The 16,893-nt window shown below is 45.1% G+C and overlaps 1 protein-coding gene and 1 long non-coding RNA gene across 2 annotated transcripts in view; both read right to left on the bottom strand.

Moving 5' to 3' along the window:
- Positions 1-8,118, bottom strand: part of LOC310785113 (thrombospondin-3b-like) — a 60,312-nt gene extending 52,194 nt beyond the window's left edge. The window contains exons 1-3 of the mRNA XM_083646096.1: positions 8,021-8,118; positions 3,664-3,733; positions 3,083-3,162 (exon numbers count right to left, since the gene is read on the bottom strand). Coding sequence (XP_083502222.1) covers positions 3,083-3,162; positions 3,664-3,733; positions 8,021-8,101 — 231 coding nt within the window. The 5' untranslated portion in view covers positions 8,102-8,118. The remainder of the gene's footprint in view (positions 1-3,082; positions 3,163-3,663; positions 3,734-8,020) is intronic.
- Positions 8,119-11,316: 3,198 nt separating this feature from the next.
- Positions 11,317-16,525, bottom strand: LOC310785323. Its single transcript, XR_014553162.1, has 8 exons — positions 16,474-16,525; positions 15,256-15,356; positions 14,802-14,898; positions 13,657-13,720; positions 13,047-13,093; positions 12,592-12,643; positions 12,196-12,289; positions 11,317-11,523 (listed from the first exon to the last, which is right to left on the bottom strand). It is a non-coding gene; the product is annotated as an uncharacterized lncRNA (long non-coding RNA).
- Positions 16,526-16,893: the final 368 nt, after the last annotated feature.

Here is a 16,893-nt window from a genome sequence, read left to right as displayed (position 1 = left end):
CCAGTGCCGGTCAAATAATAAATAGGTCCCTGGGCAGTGGGCGCTTCACTGGAAGCCTCCCGCCAGCCCATGGAGGACGAGCCATTGGAAAGAACGAAGCATGTGTGTGTACTTTGAAGCATGTGTGTGTACTTTGAAGCATGTGTGTGTACTTTGACTTTGAAGCATGTGTGTGTACTTTGAAGCATGTGTGTGTACTTTGAAGCATGTGTGTGTACTTTGAAGCATGTGTGTGTACTTTGAAGCATGTGGTGGTAATTTGACGGGTTTGTCCACCCCTGTTCCTTTATGCCAGTGGATGAGTCTTCATTGAAAGTAATATGCATAGTAGTAACATCATGTTTTAAATTTCCCTCAAGTTACTTACGGACGAGCTCAATCAGAGAGCAGGGGAAAGTCCGCTAACGTTACGCTGAGCCCACCTGGATAAATTAGTAACATGTCATGGTAAATAATAATATCCGCACATCAGACTGAGAGCATTCGGATGAAAATCGACCATCAGGACAGATAAGGAGCTTTTTGTCACGAGTTTATACCTAGAAGAAAGTTTAGCCGTGGACGGTCTTGAGCTGAGTCAAAATGTGAGTAAGCTAGATGTTTGTTTGTTCCTCTGTTAAGTTTGCATAACTTGGCATCAAGCTCATTCCAGATCTGCGGTCCTCTGCACACAACACTGAGGCTGGTCCTCTGCACACAACACTGAGGCTGGTGCTCCTCTGCACACAACACTGAGGCTGGTCCTCTGCACACAACACTGAGGCTGGTCCTCTGCACACAACACTGAGGCTGGTGCTCCTCTGCACACAACACTGAGGCTGCTCCTCTGCACACAACACTGAGGCTGGTCCTCTGCACACAACACTGAGGCTGGTGCTCCTCTGCACACAACACTGAGGCTGGTCCTCTGCACACAACACTGAGGCTGGTGCTCCTCTGCACACAACACTGAGGCTGGTCCTCTGCACACAACACTGAGGCTGCTCCTCTGCACACAACACTGAGGCTGGTGCTCCTCTGCACACAACACTGAGGCTGGTGCTCCTCTGCACACAACACTGAGGCTGGTGCTCCTCTGCACACAACACTGAGGCTGGTCCTCTGCACACAACACTGAGGCTGGTGCCTTTTAACCTTTCGTTTTTCCGGTGATTAGGTGTTTTTCTCTAGTGTTATAGGTGTGCAGGGGATTCCATGTATGCTATTAATTATGTTGCCAAATAATTGCCTGAAGTAGGAGATTGTAGCTGCTCCAAAAATCACCTTGGTGCAAATAGCTGAACTTTGGAGCCCTGCAGTGTGCGAGTGGCTCAAAATGACCAGCTCTCACCAGTAATTATCAATCAAATTCAGCTGAGCCATGGTCAAAATGTAAAGTTTTATGTTGTGTGAAAACTGTGCCTGGAGAACTGGAACTGAGTCAAACCGATTAAATCACTACACCCCCTATCTAGCTCACCAATGCCCCTTTCAGAACGAAAAACCCCACTAACATCTGGCTTTTGTCTTCTCACACACACACACACACACACACACACACACACACACACACACACACACACACACCAGAGCGGCGCTGTTGAGCGCTGTGACGGCTGGGAGCTCTAACCCAGAAAAAATCATATCACAGCACAGACCTCAGATGAAAAGAGGCATTTATGAGCAGCGTGGAGCTTTCTAACCCCAACGTGGAGAAGCTATGAACCCTTCTTCTCCAGTACGTGGCTTAGGAGCGAGAGTCACAGGCAAGTCTATGTACGGAGACGGGACTCTCGTAGGGTAGACGATGACATCATACCCGGAAAGAGACGTAACGGGGCAAGATGGCCCAGCGAATGAAAGATGAAATATCCACGTTGCACATGATCAAGCTGGAAAAGTTTCCTTTGTGGCTGTGTATTCTTATTCACTTGACACATGCCGTTTTTACACCATTTCTTCTTTCTCTTAAACATAAACACCATCACTTCCTGTTATAACTTTCAAAATAAAATAGCATTTGAAGCATTTTCTGATGTTCAAAAAAGTGAATGTTTTGTTCAGTTGTTTTTTTCTTTACTTGAAGCACACAATGAGAATAAAAGCACTTTAGAAACAAAAGAAATTAAGTAATTTGAATAGAATGTTTTGTACAGTCATCTACTGTATTTCTGACTTGAAGCACTTGTTAAAAATAGTGCATTGTTGTGTAAATTGACCGTTATATTTTATTAAATTGTGTACATTTATTCATCCCCACTTATTAGACACTATTTCTGATGGTAAAATAAGTGTAAAAAGCAAAACACAGAATTCAGAAAAATGTTAATGGAAAAAAACTGAATTTGGGACGGGGGGAAAAAGGAATTTGAAAAAAAATAAGAGATTTTATATGGCTCTAAGGTTGTTGTTGTTGTTTCACGTAGCGACAGATGCATCGAAGCTTTGCCTCGAGACCCGGAACTGAATCAAACCGATTTAATCCCTAAACCCCATCTAGCTCACTAATAACTGATTATAATTGATTGGATTTGTATAGCTTCTTTCTAGATACTCAAAAGCGCTTCACATATCAGGGGAGGGAACTCAACTCATCCAGCACCGATGTGTAGCACCCACCTGGGAGATGCACGGCAGCCAGTTTTTGCGCCGCTAAAGGTTAATTTATGGTTACTGCGGTGTGTGGTGCCGGGGGGTCTGTGCAGCGAGTGTGGAGCTCCGCAGGGGGTCTGTCTGTGGAGCTCCGCAGGGGGTCTGTGGAGCTCCGCAGGGGGTCTGTGGAGCTCCGCAGAGCTCCGCACGCCTCTCAAAAAATAAAACTTCATGTGGCAATGAAGGGAAAAGGAAACCAATCACAAAAAGGCACCTAGGTTCCAAACATCTTCACGTAAGGTTTTATTTAGGTACTATGCACTCTACTAGCTGATCATAAGGTATGCACTCTACTAGCTGATCATAAGGTATGCACTCTACTAGCTGATCATAAGGTATGCACTCTACTAGCTGATCATAAGGTATGCACTCTACTAGCTGATCACAAGGTATGCACTCTACTAGCTGATCATGTGCTGATCATCAACACAGACTCAAAAACACCAATTACCTGTTTTCTGAGGTGGATGATAATGTTGTTGGGCTTTGAAATACTGCCGTCCTCTCTGGTTTTCAACGCAGGCAAGCTTCCTGAAACGAGAACCCAGAGGTGATTCAGAATCAGATCTTCACAGTCACTAGTTAGTTACCCAGTATATAGCATATTATATTGATCAGTATATAGCTCTCCTTTCTTTCTTTTCCTGCTCTATGCATTTTTTCTGTCACTAGTTGTCTCCTTTCTGTGGTTTTAATGTATCCTTTTGAATTGCCTTTTTGCGCTTATTTATGGCACATGTATGTATTGTCTTGTTCTGTGTGGACTCCAAGAAGAGTAGCTGTCACCTTACACCTGTCACCTTACCTGACAGCCAATAGGGATCCAATTAAACAATACACAACAATAAACAATTGTTTTAGGTCAACTGTAAAAAGAGTCATATGTGTATGTTTACCAGGAGACATTGTTTTTGTTGTTGTTAGTGTGTGTGTGTGTGTGTGTGTGTGTGTGTGTGTGTGTGTGTGTGTGTGTGTGTGTGTGTGGGAGGGGGGGGGGGTGGTTGGGTCTGATATTGATCGCTAAGGACTCACCTGTGGGGCTACTCCAGGGGTTGGTGATCTTGTGAATTTTGAGTGGAGCACCAGCAAACTTAGCATAAGCCTGCAAGAGAGAGACACTCATCACTTTGCTTTGCATTGCTTTTATTTGTAACATTGTCTTTCTTGACCACAAGCTCAAAAGTAGGAATTAGACGTTTCCTGACATAACACTGCGTTATAATGATCATAAGGTCTTCAGGCCAGCAGGTGTCTGAATGAAGGTTATATTGATCATAAGGACTTCAGGCCAGCAGGTGTCTGAATGAAGGTTATATTGATCATAAGGTCTTCAGGCCAGCAGGTGTCTGAATGAAGGTTATATTGATCATAAGGTCTTCAGGCCAGCAGGTGTCTGAATGAAGGTTATATTGATCATAAGGTCTTCAGGCCAGCAGGTGTCTGAATGAATTCCCCTTCAAGGTGGAGGCATCTCCTTCAAAGAGAGGAGTCTCACTGAGGAGTAAAACAAGACGAGGTGTTCCCTGCTCTCTGCTCTGCCTCTGCAGGCAGACAGACAACCCAGCTTTATGCTGACGAGGCAAGTTGTACGTTTGTCCACTTATCGCTCGTTAACATCAAACTTTGTGACATTCAAGATCTGATGAAAAGATGCAAGCTTTTCTGCCTGGTTTATAGATGTAGGCCTATTCAGTGTGAGCTGTGGCATGAGTTCTTCAGAGGGCAGAAGTTGTGATTTGAAGCAGCAGGGGGCAGCACCAGGGATGGAAGCTGAGAAGACACTGAACATTATGATGGAACAAGTCTTAAGGCAGTCTTTCTGACGGACAGAGGCCCGCGTTTTCCAACTTGTCAGCAAAATTAAGGTAGAAAAAACAAATCTATCAGATACCCTCCTTGATAGGGAATGTTGACAAGTTTCCACTGGAGGACTGATGCACAAACTTTTAAATGTTCTTAAAAATAATAAAAATAATAAAAATAATAAAAATAATAAAAAATAAAAGGACTGCACCGCGGATATATGCTTATTGCTTCCGCCAACAAGTGAGCAGTCGACATGGATGTCTGTCCAGACTTTGACGTTTGAGTCAAGGCGTTACTGAGATATGGCGTTACCGAGCTGAAAATGGCGTTCGTGAGGTCACAGTGACCTTGAACTTTGACCACCAAAATTGAATCAGTTCATCCTTGAGTCCAAGTGGACGATTGAGGCAAATTCAAAGAAATTCCATCAAGGCATTCCTGAAATATTGTATTAACGAGCTTGAAAATGGCGTTTGAGAGGTCACAGTGACCTTGACCTTTGACCAACAAAATCTAATCGGTTCATCCTTACGCCCAAGTCGAGGTTTGAGCCAAATTGGAAGAAATTCCGTCAAGCCGTTCCTGAGACATCGCATTAACAAGCATGAAATGAGCGGTCGTCAGGTCACAGTGACCTTGAAGTTTGACCTATGACCACCAAAATGTAATCAGTTCATCCTTGAGTCCAAGTCGATGTTCGAGGCAAATTTCATGAAATTGCGTCAAGGCGTTCCTCAGATATCGCGTTAACGAACATCAGACAGATGTATGGACAACCTAAATCCATAATGCCTCCGGCCTGGCTATCGCTGGCGGAGGCATAATAAATCATAGCCCTCTCCATGTTGAAGTCTGTCAAGAAAAGACCAAGGAGTGCACACATAGGCTAAATATTTTTGCAGTTTGGACTGAAGATGTAAATATAATGCACATATACAAACATACTGCAACCAAACGTTTTCATAGAACATCACCGGTTGCAGGTAGGAAAACTGACTGGAGGTGTGAGCAGGGTCCATATGCAGTGTCAATTTAAGAACATATGGCTCCTCGTTAGTAGAGCTTATGATGCTTAAAAAGCAGATGAGATAGGCCTGTGGTGGCATGGTGACATTCCTTTCAGACGGTATGTGATCTTTACCTGCTCTATAATGTGCTGCTGTGTAAATCACAGAGGCTGAAAAAGGTGAAATTATGGGATATAGTCAGAGACACTATAATTGTGTGTCTGCAGTGAATTCCTGTATGGCTGTCAGTCATTAACTACTACACACCAGTTACTGACAGAATAACATGCGATGCTAAACATAAATGCATGCACGCAGGGCCAGTGCACTACAGTTTCAATGCAGCGTTTAGCTGGTAGAGTAAAGGTAGGGTATGCATACACTGTAGCTTGTTGAAGAGTCTGACCTGTAGGCATAAATATCCTCCATGCAGAAACTCTGCCCTGCCAGCTACAAGTCATTAAGGCTCGTTAAGGCTCTCTTCTCTGTGGATGTGCGCATACTTAAAAAATACAAATAAACAGCAACAGCTGCTTCTCGAGCAGAGCTTCCGTAGTTCCGTAGTGACGTAAAATGCGTCACATGGGAGCTCTCTGTGTGGAAAAGGTAAACACTGCCCATCTGTTTATATTAATGACATACTGTAATGATACAAAGACAAAGTGGGTTGATAATCGGAGAAGCCATCCTTTAAGTGCGACTCAAGTTCAAGTCCATGACAGGCAAGGCAAGTGGCCATTGTGTTAGTGAAGGATGGAATTATAGGACGAATCAGCGTGACGTCACAACAACAAATCCCCCGGAAATGCGGAAGTCCGCAGCAGCGAACTAGTATGAGTTGTGCCAAACAAACGTGAATATCTTAAAAACTATACATGACATCGCTTATATTTTGACATTCTGAGTGAGAGCAGAAGTAGCTCAAGAGTTTGATGTATAATTATGGATGTCATGTTAAAGTTGTGTGAAGTGTCGCAGTTTTTAAAATGTACACCGTACAGCCGGGGCTAGAGTGAGCACTCAAAGCTGGGTCCATAAGTCCCATTGCGGTTTCCCCCGGAAACGCGGTTTATCACCTTATGTAGCCCCGCCCACTTGACCCATTGTGTCACAACTTCCTGTTCAAAACGCCAGCTGTTTTACCTGCTCAAACTAGTGTGACTCACCTGGTCAAAACTACTTTAACTCACATTATGAGTCAGACTAGGTTTATGAGTCACAGGAAGTGTAGTCTCTTAGAACAGACGAGTTGGCTTCCGCAATTTTCAAATGCTTCCGCCATACCGTCTGTACTTCGTAGGGGAGAATCATGCACCAACCGGAATGGGAAGTAGAAAGGCGGGTCTTCCGCTCATTAGTCCAATCAGAATCCAATATGCGCATTTTTCGTGGACCCACGTGTCGTGATTGGTCGGATTCTGTCGAACTTCTTTCCTGTCTGAAGGTTTTTTTTTCCCAACTTCCTTGTGCATGTTCTGGGGGTGTAACGTACAGACTGTATATAGCTGCATTCGCCGGATGTAGATAATGCTGCCTTCCAGACAACTGGGACCTTCGGATTTTCTCTCCTCCTATTAGGAAAAGTGCGCTGGAACGGCACTCAAAGTGGGAGCTCCCACTTGAAAACTGGGAGAAAAAAATCTACCCCCACTAGGCTGGGAACCAGTTGTCTGACGTCACACAACAATGGCCGCAACATGGAGTATGTAGTCCAAAGTATTAAGTGCCTAAATAAAATGTATAATAGAGTCTGTTACATGATGTGTCATTGCTGCTCCTCATTTTCATTTAAATATGTAAGGAGGGTGCTCTGCTCGTTGTTAAGCTGTCTTGCTATTTGCCAAACAAAAAAAAGTTTGTCACGGTCCGCCATGTTTCTTGGTTGCATTTTGCCTTTGTGCTCTGGAATGCTTTGAAGGTGGGGGGTGGGACTTTTCCACTGGGAAACACCCACGTCCCATGTGTCTGGAAGGCAGCATATAAGACAGTCTGTTTTAAGAGACTACAGGAAGTGTGAACACAATCAGAACTTCCAATTGTGTTTACACTTCCTGTTAGTCTCTCAAGCCAGACTGTCTCTTCTACATAAGGTGAATATAGTGAAAATAAATGATCCCCTTTTTGCTGGGGACGGGGACCCCCTGGAACTCCCTCAAGGCCCCCCGACCCCGGCAGACAGCACAATGTTAGATTGAGGTGCCATGGGGTAAAGGATTGAACATGTGGAATCTGACCAAACCAGGACAGCCATGCACACGTGACACACCAAACAGCCATCTGGGTTTGTCTGTTTGTTGTAGCTACAATGTTTAATTGGTGTGCCATGGGCTTTAAAGGAACACCTCTACTACTTAATGCAACAGCTGCTGTGGCAATATAATTAACGTTAGCTCTGTCCAGCAGGCTATCGTCACTGACAGCAGCTGCTGCTAACGTTTAGCCGCTTTAACATTGGCTGAAGCTAGCTAACGTTAGCATCATCAGGTGTCTGTCTGTCACAGCGTCCCTGTCTGTCGCTGTTGTAGAGAGAACAGACTCTGTGTCCAGTCTGTCTGTCGCTGCTGTGTCTGTCTTACCAGGACGGTCAGACAGTCTGTGTCTATGGAAGGTAAACCCCAGTCTCCTTTCCAGCAATACAGCTCCAACGGCGCTGCCATCTTACCAAAGAACTTGCATTGCTAAGAACTGAAACCGAATGGGTATGCAGCAAATCCGCCATTTTGGCCTGGAAGAAACTACCTACAATGGAAAGGTGGGCTGTTTTCAGGGCAGAATGGCGGCAGGGATACTATCAAAAAGGCAGGCCTTATCTCTTTTGGCGTCTATACTCTTTGATGTTACTCTGTCGCAACCGGTCGCAACCATCGACATAAATGGTCGCAACTCTTCTGCTCAGGCGCACCGGCGCAGTTGGTGGGGAGCAGCTCAGTACCAGCCGTTCTTATCTTGTACGTTCTTTGTCAAAAGTCTGAAGTCATGACCTTTCATACCGGAAGCTCTTCGTAGATGGTTAGGTGCTCGGATATTTTTTTTATCAACTCAAATCAGTATTTATATGCATATCCTGGAGCGATTTGTATCAATGTGTAAAGAAAAACCCATCAGTGTGGGAATTCCACCCCCACACACAGTTATGCTAAAGGTTACATTTTGACATTTTCCACCTGGATATCCGGTTTACTTCCTGTATACATAGCTGAGCGCAGGCTGATATTCGGCTCATATTAAATGTTAACGTTAGGCCGTGTCTCCGACAGACACATTAACAAGGTAGCCTATTTCGGTCTTTATGTCTTGTAGTAGTAGTAGTTGTTGTTGATAGTTGCCATAACAACCACCCCTGTCGGAAAGACGTGCACACGCTGGGTAGGAAGCGTTGTTGTCCCGGAGGTGATTTTTTTTTTTCGGATGATGGCGAAGGCTATGCGAAGGCATAACCCGCCCCTCTCTGCCTCTGATTGGCCTAGCGTCAAACTTCCATCCAAACACATTCGCTTGGCTATCCTGCATTACATCTCTTTCTACAGTCTGGTCAGACCGTCAGACTCAGTGGGTCAGACAGACAGCAGTTACGCTTGCTAGCCTGCATGAAAGACGCCAGTGTGTTTATGTTTTTAATATAGTCATATCTATGGTTTATAACGCTGCCACTAATCAGAGGCAGAGAGGGCCAGGGGTGGGTTATGCCTTCGCCATCATCCGAAAAAAATATCGCTTCCGGTAAGCTAGCTAGCTAGCTAATGTTAGCTGCTGGTTGGTTGGCTAACTAGCGAATGTTAGCCGTTAGCTAACGTTAACTAGACAAACACAGACATGCAGAGCTCCAAAAACAGAGCAATTCATGATTTTGTTACTGTAGTTTCTGCAGAGTAACGAGTCGGGGGGAGGAAGTCCATATATGGTCCATCCGTCATGGGGCACAGAACATTACGTCATCACAGGATAACGCGATTGGCTGGCTCAGATTTGTTCAAATCTGAGCCAGCCAATCACGTTGTCCTGCGCTGTTTGAGACGTGTATAAAAGGCGACCGCGACTACCAGAGAAGAGGAGAAGAGGGGCAGGGGGGAGGAGAGGGGCAGGGGAGAGGAGAGGGGGAGAGTGGGGGGAACCAGAGAAGAGGAGAAGGAGAGGAGAGGAGATGGGGGAACCAGAGGAGAGGAGAGGGGGGAACCAGAGAAGAGGAGAGGGGCAGGGGAGGGGAGAGGAGTGGGGGGAACCAGAGAAGAGGGGAGGAGAGGAGGGGAGAGGGGCAGGGGAGGGGAGGGGAGAGGAGGAGAGGAGAGTGGGGGGAACCAGAGAAGAGGGGAGAGGGGGAGAGGAGAGGAGGAGAGCGCCGCCAGCGGCACCACCCCGCTGGGCACAGACACCCAGGCCACCCATCCCAACCTCCAGGCTGCCACCACCCAGGCTAAGTGCTCCTCTGCTGGGCAGTTTGATGGCTGCCCTGCCACTCCCACCACCACCCGCCCTGGCCCTCACCCTGCCCGGGTCCCACACCCCCGGCCGAGACCCTCCTCCAGAACCTCGAGCACCAGGCATAGTGGCTGGACCCTTCCAGGGGCACTGCCATCTCTCTGGGCGGCCCTGGTAGTGGAAGCGATCATCTTGCTCTATAATGACCAGAATGGGTGTTGTTCAAACTGAACATTTATTTCTTTAACATGCTGCAGCAGAAAGGGAGATAAACAGCCGACACTATTTTCGTAGTTAAGCTATGAAGTAGCCTACTTCCCCCCGCAGCATCGTGACATTGAATGAAAGTATAGGCTATAATGGCTCGTTTGAGATGACTTCTGGCTCGCCTGGGAAGCAGGCGAGAGCAGCCGAGTGCAGTCAGCCAATTAGAGGCAGAGAGGGGCGGGTCATGCCTTCGCCATCATGGGAAAAAAAGATCGCGTCCCGGAGCTAGCCTGAGAGGCTAATAAAAGCTACATGTTACAGAGTAAGCTGACTATCAGTACGTTATTGCACGCATAGGCCTATCTTTACATTTAAACGTTTACATAGCAAAAAATAGAAATAGAAGTAGGCTATGTCAGTGTTTTCCCCTGAATAGCTGAGAAAGTGGACACTGTCAATAGTTCACTGTGAAGCTGATACAATTCAGGTGGCGGTAATGCAACATTTAAGGATGCCAACCGCCATAAAATACAGAAGAAGCTGAGAAAAAGGAAGTGCTGTGGGGTTGCAGCTGGTGAAAACAGTCTATATCACTTTATGCAACTTGCACCAAGTCACTTTCCTTGTATGTGCAAACATTCTTGGCCTAATAGACAACTGATTTGAATGTTCACAGCTCCCTGGATGATCAGCTGTCTTCTCTGGAAAATATTGCTTAAAGCATCACATTTACATATACATGTATGAGCACTGCTCATACGTGTGATCCATTTTTACCATCATAAAAGTAACTCCAGTATATTAAGAGATGAAGAACCCATTTTAAATTACAGTACAGTTGTGAACTGGTACAGGTGTGATAAGTCACATTAACACTGCGTTGCTAGAGTCCCGTTAGCTTTTAATTGCTGCTAGTAGACACTTCAGTACCGTAGTCATGTTGCTAGGTGTATCATCCTTGGATGGAACTCTTTTAGAGATAAAATATGGCCAATGGTTGCTATGCCTGAACTTTAAGGGACAAGAATCCTCAACTACAATTAAAATTAGATTTTGGGGACAAGCAACATCCTAGGCTGCACCTAGAATCAATCCAGTTTGGTGAAATGTGTTTTGTGATGTAGCAAGTTTTTAGCTTAGTAAGAGGAAGACAATGATTTCAAAAATCAGGATTTTAGTGCGTCTCCAGCTCAATTGGAATTGATGGCTGATGTGAACATACTGCAAACAATGAAGCAAAGTAGAGGAACTTTATTTTCATTGAAGTGAGACAGGATAATCGCAGTACACTTCTCTTCTGGTGGTCCGACACCTCCATCTCAGTGCTCCAGCTGAGTGTAGGTCTCCCATCTCAGTGCTCCAGCTGGGTGTAGGTCTCCTGCTCCAGCTGTCTCCATCTCCATCTCAGTGCTCCAGCTGTGTAGGTCTCCTGCTCTAGCTGTCTCCATCTCCGCTTCTGAAAGGGGGGGGCAGGTTTGAGTCAAAACGATCAGCTGTAAAAAAAAAAACTTTATGCTGCAGAAATATCCCTAGTTACCGTCTGTGTGGTGAAAAGCATCCTGAGAACTCAGAAGTCACCACAAGTTCTTCAGTGACAACAGAACATTTTACAGATGCATTGTGCAATATATCGGAAAGCCTATCGGTATCGGCTGATGTGTGTAATATCGGTACCATGTTGCAATATTAATGATGATTAGCAGTATCGCCCACAATTTTCACATTGAGAAGAAACGGCAAATTTATGAATTTTGTGCTTTTCCAAATAGTTTGGAAATAAAGAAATGCATTACCTTTTCAAATTCAGTATTTACATGCGTTTTTCAGTATGTACAAAATGTAATAATAGAAATCTGTTTTATACAGATTGGTAAATAATCGGTTACATCGGAGACAAACTCCACAAGCAGGAAAACTGGTGGCCACTATGCCAGTGTGGAAACCTAAGAAACAAATGTGAGTCCTGGAGATGTTAGATCAGCTACAGAGGGCGGATCTATGCGGTCTCCAAGGCAGCTGCTCTGGGATCACTGCGTAAAGGGCCAGGTGTGGCAGAAACACTGGCCCTCTTTGAAAGTGATCCAAAAACTTGAACGGCAACTAAAGTCCAAACCTGTGTCAAACTTACTGAAACTGCCATCTGCTATTGGCTGGTCTTTGGCACCAGGTGGTCACCGCATGTTGTGGTCACCTTGCTCTGGGACCGTCACAATCCTCTGCTCCTGGAAAGAAAGACAGCGAAGGTCAGGGCTGACGAGAAACATAGTCTCAATTTTGACAAACTAGCAGTAACATTTTTATCGATTTATCGTAGTTTAGCTCAGTGACTAAAACCGCCTTAAGATGGCAGAAATGTTCCCAAAAGATGACCCCAGCAGACGTGCTGGCGAAACCCACTGGGATGGTTTTGTTTTATGGTCAATTCCACAGCAAGTCGGGAACGGGTTTTCCCGAAAGCCTTGGTATATGACCAGAACCAAACAAATACTCAACAGCACAGGGCTATTGGTGAAACGTCACTCACAGTTCAAGGCTGGTGACAGTCCTGGTTTGATGGCTTCAAGCTGCTTTAGGATCTGAAACAAGCCAGTGCAATTTGAATTGTCTGCATCAGTCTGTATCTAGAACATTCCATCAATAATTCACATAGCAAAGTAAGTGGTTCAAAGCCATCACTTTGAAATGGTTTTGTTAAGAGGCTGGTGTGTGTCGACAGATTACCAGGACTCCAAACACAGCAGGGTCAGGAGACCAACGATGCCAGATGTCGATGTTCCTTTAGCACTGACTCATGAACAAACCAGTTATAGCAGCAACTGGCTGCAGATACCATGCAGTGCTTTCAATATGCTGCAGCTCTGAGAAGATGCTAATAGTCATACTTTTATGGCATTAACCATGTACAGGTTGCAATATGCAGCTCTGATAAGATGCTATACAGATCTACTTTAGGCACAAGTTACAGCCCGAAGAACTCACCAGTGCATCACTGAACTTGAAGCTCACGCTGCAGCCGTGTGCAAGACCTAAAGCAAAAATGATATAAATTATTAAAAAACATCCAATTTCAGAGATTTAAGTCAACTTCTCACAAAGAGAAACAGAGGGCAGCTCACGGGTCAGAGTGTAACGGAGGTCAGCATCTGTTCTGCAGTATTATCCCACGGTGGCCATGGCAGTGACCACGTGGGTAAAGCGAAACCACAGATTTTCTCTTTGAGGCATTTCCAACGACATGGCCCTACTGACGAAGGTCTGTCGGGATAGGCCTCAGTATTTATGCTTCCACATCATTAGGGATGCACAATATGGATTTTTTTTCAGCGGATACGATAACCGATAAATCGCAGCTTCTCCTGGCAGATGACCGATCTCACATTTTTGTATTAAAAAAATAAGTTCTTATCCTGTATTTTATGAACACCTGGGGTAAAAAAAAAAGACAAAAGGCAGATGTAGTGTCGAGCAAAGATGGATGATTTAATATTCAATAACTCTGACCTAACCAAATCTAACACATCACTGATGAGATGAGTTACCAAAATAAGGACATCATTGTCAAATTGCATACACCAACTTTCATGCTCACCTTTAAAGCTGATGTTTTTGAGCCCAGTAGAGGCATTGCTTCCATGCTGGGCTGCTGCAAATACCTGGAGGAACAAGAGGCAGAGTGTGGGTGAGAAATCTGGAGCCGCACCAGATGAACCGCACCAGATGACCTTCCTACCGTGTTCAGACAGGCCAGCTTCATTCACAGTTCAGAGCAGTTGAACATATTTAGCCAATCATCATGACACAGTCACCATCAAGTTGATTTACTACAAGGTTCGCCCATCTGCCCTATGCTGCCCTTCTCTTCTCTGTGCAGCAGAAAGCAGCTACGCCCCCTCCTGCTGTCTGCGGGAATTGCTTGCTTACCCCCAATTAAGTCACCAAATACACTCCAGCATTGCCAAAATGCACATGCAAAAATATGAGACGTAATTTTCAAAGCAAATTATGTCTTGCAATTTTGCATGATTATTTCATAATGTAGTGTGTACACAAGTCACAACATGCACATAAGAGCGTGTTAGAATGTGTATTTGGTGACTTAACAGGTAGGCTAGTGATTCCGCCGGACTGCCAGCCATTGTGCTAAAGCAGGGCTTTTCAAAGTCTGAGACAAAGCTCAATTCCTGGATGCCTATGGGCTCATGATTATGTTATTTGATCCCATAGATACTCAATTGTGCCAAGCTAGCTTGATATTGTGTTTGACATACTTCACAGACTACACCAAATACTGTCTGAAGGCAGTTATTAGTTTCTGACTCTGGAAAAGTGGGATAAAACCGTATTTTACATTATTTTATAAATATTGTATCTCTAACCAAATCACACACTTACACCATACCATGTGATCTTTTGATAACTAAGGTAATATGTTTTCACTTCCCTTCATAAGAGATGAAAATATAAATCGCTGTGGACCACCCAGGTAGTGTAATATGTACATCACTTATATTGATAACTTTTAGTCCAAACTACTGAGTCTTACTAAACGCACTGAAATAAAAAAGTATTCTTGTGTCACTGAACACACGGCTGTGCAAAAAATCAATATGGTGATACATCGATATTTTTCTCAAATATCAACACCGTATTGCAGAAAAAAATAGCTATATATACTGCCGTATCGATTTTATTGCACAGCCCTAATAGAGAAAAGCATCCATCTTTTCGTCTTACCATTGAGAAGATGGCAAATAGGCGACTCTCCCAAGATGTTGGTCTGTTCCTTTAACTTAGCCAACAGGCATGTGGTCTTCTGCAGAACGTCCAGCACCTGCAACACAGGAGCTGTCTCAATTCACTGGCATCTTCAAACACTTACACCACGGCACGTTTCTTAGTTGTCCACTCTCGTGAGTAGCACTGCTGCAGTGTCCACAGCAGTGGGTTGCTAGAGAATGGTTTGCTCTGTGCACTGTACCAAGCTCTAAGGCCCACCACACACGGCCAGGGCTGATACTGTGCCACCACACAGGGTGCCACCACTAACGGGGTGGCAATTAAAATTACAGACAATAGATTATGGTGATTAGATCGTCTATCGCCAATCTCTAATGACCACGATTGGACGATGTGAAAATAGGCATGATTCCCCATCCCGAACACCTAGTCTCATATCATGATATATCACCTGAGGCAGGGAGGTCTGCCTCGTCATCGTCAATGTTTTCAGACATCTCTTTGAACTGGTACACCAGCCGCTGGTCCTTCCACTTTGGCTGGTAGTAATACCTGGGGAGAGAGGCCGAGATAACAGCTAGAGTCAGGATGTTGAGTCAAAGAACTTGAAGCTGCAGCCATGTGTTAACACCTACACCAAAAATGATCCATCATTGTTTAGAACAACCCGCTTCAGATATGTAATCTAGAGATGGGCGGGAATACTCTGTTTACTCCAGTACTCTTACATAACGTGGGTACTCTAGTAACGTTTCAGCTTTATGGGTACTCGGTGCCTCCCCCCCATGGCTATTGGTAGTGATAACCTACTGCTTCAGTCGCCTGCCTCTGTGTGCATGGCAGGGGGGCAGCCAAATGGTATCATAATTGATAAATTATTATTATTAACACTCAGCCAAAAAACACCTGACCTTTTCCTCATGTTTCGAAACAAGATCCCTCATGTCTGGAAGGGAAATACCGGGGCCTGATTTACCAGGCATAGTCCAGACATCACTGTCTGTCAGCAGCCATCATCAAAAAGATATTTATATAAGGTTATCGACTTCCCGACTCCATAATCCATGTTCCTGCACGTGGTGCGTCCCAGGCCAAAGCCAGCTAACGGTAAGCTAACAGACATGTTCCAGGCCTCATTGTCAGCCTTCAGCAACCCATCATGCAGAGGTGAAAGCAAAACCTGGCGTTCTGTAGCCACCGACACGCTGGACTGGCTCACGGAACAGGACCATCCCATCATGTGAACGTTGGCATTGAAGCGTGGCACCACCCCGCCATGACCAGGAAGAATCTGGGCCTGGTCTTAACCCAGTTTAACTAGCTAGTTAGCCTTAGCCTAACGCTACGTGTGTGTGTGGCGGGGATGTGTGGCTAACGTTAGCTAACTCAGTCACTGCTGCCTACGTTAACTATTAAGAGTTGTATTTACCTTCTAAAATTAATTACCTCTCCTAATGACTGAATGCGAAACTCTTGTGTTACAGCAAACGAGCTACGTTAGCATCAAGTTAGCTGGACCTTCAAAGCGCTAATTGAAGACCACGTGGTGACAATGTCACGTTTACAAAGCACGGATAAAAATCTGACGAATATTGAACCACATCACGTTTCTCATGTAGCTGTTCAATGTCAAGTGACATTAGTGTGATAAACAGTGCGTTATATTTACCCAGGCTCTCTCCTCGCTGTCTGTCCCAGCCGCACACGTCAGGACCTGGAGGAAAATGAGACCTAGCATAGTGCTGCAAACGTTTAAATAGGATGAGGACGTCAGTTGAAATCGCTTTTCGGCACCTGTTTCTTCTTCTTCTAGCTTGACGGCAGACTAGATGTCCGTTGGCTTATTGCTGCCTCTCGCAGTTTGTTGTGAGTATTACACTTTCAATAGCCCTTTTCACTTTCCACTCAATTCACCAAGGAAGTAACACAGGTGCAAGCAAAACCGTAACGAGGGCCCCAGCACTGGAACACCTCAATGGATTGGAAGCTGGAAACCCCACGGTGGCTCAGTGGTAGAGCTGTCGCCTCACAGTCAGAAGGTCCTGAGTTCGATTCTCGCCTGGGACACTGTGGGCGCTGTGGTTGTGTT

Source organism: Poromitra crassiceps, assembly GCF_964638095.1.
Source record: "Poromitra crassiceps genome assembly, chromosome: 11".
Taxonomy (NCBI): domain Eukaryota; kingdom Metazoa; phylum Chordata; class Actinopteri; order Beryciformes; family Melamphaidae; genus Poromitra; species Poromitra crassiceps.
This window is presented reverse-complemented; position numbering and strand designations above follow the sequence as displayed.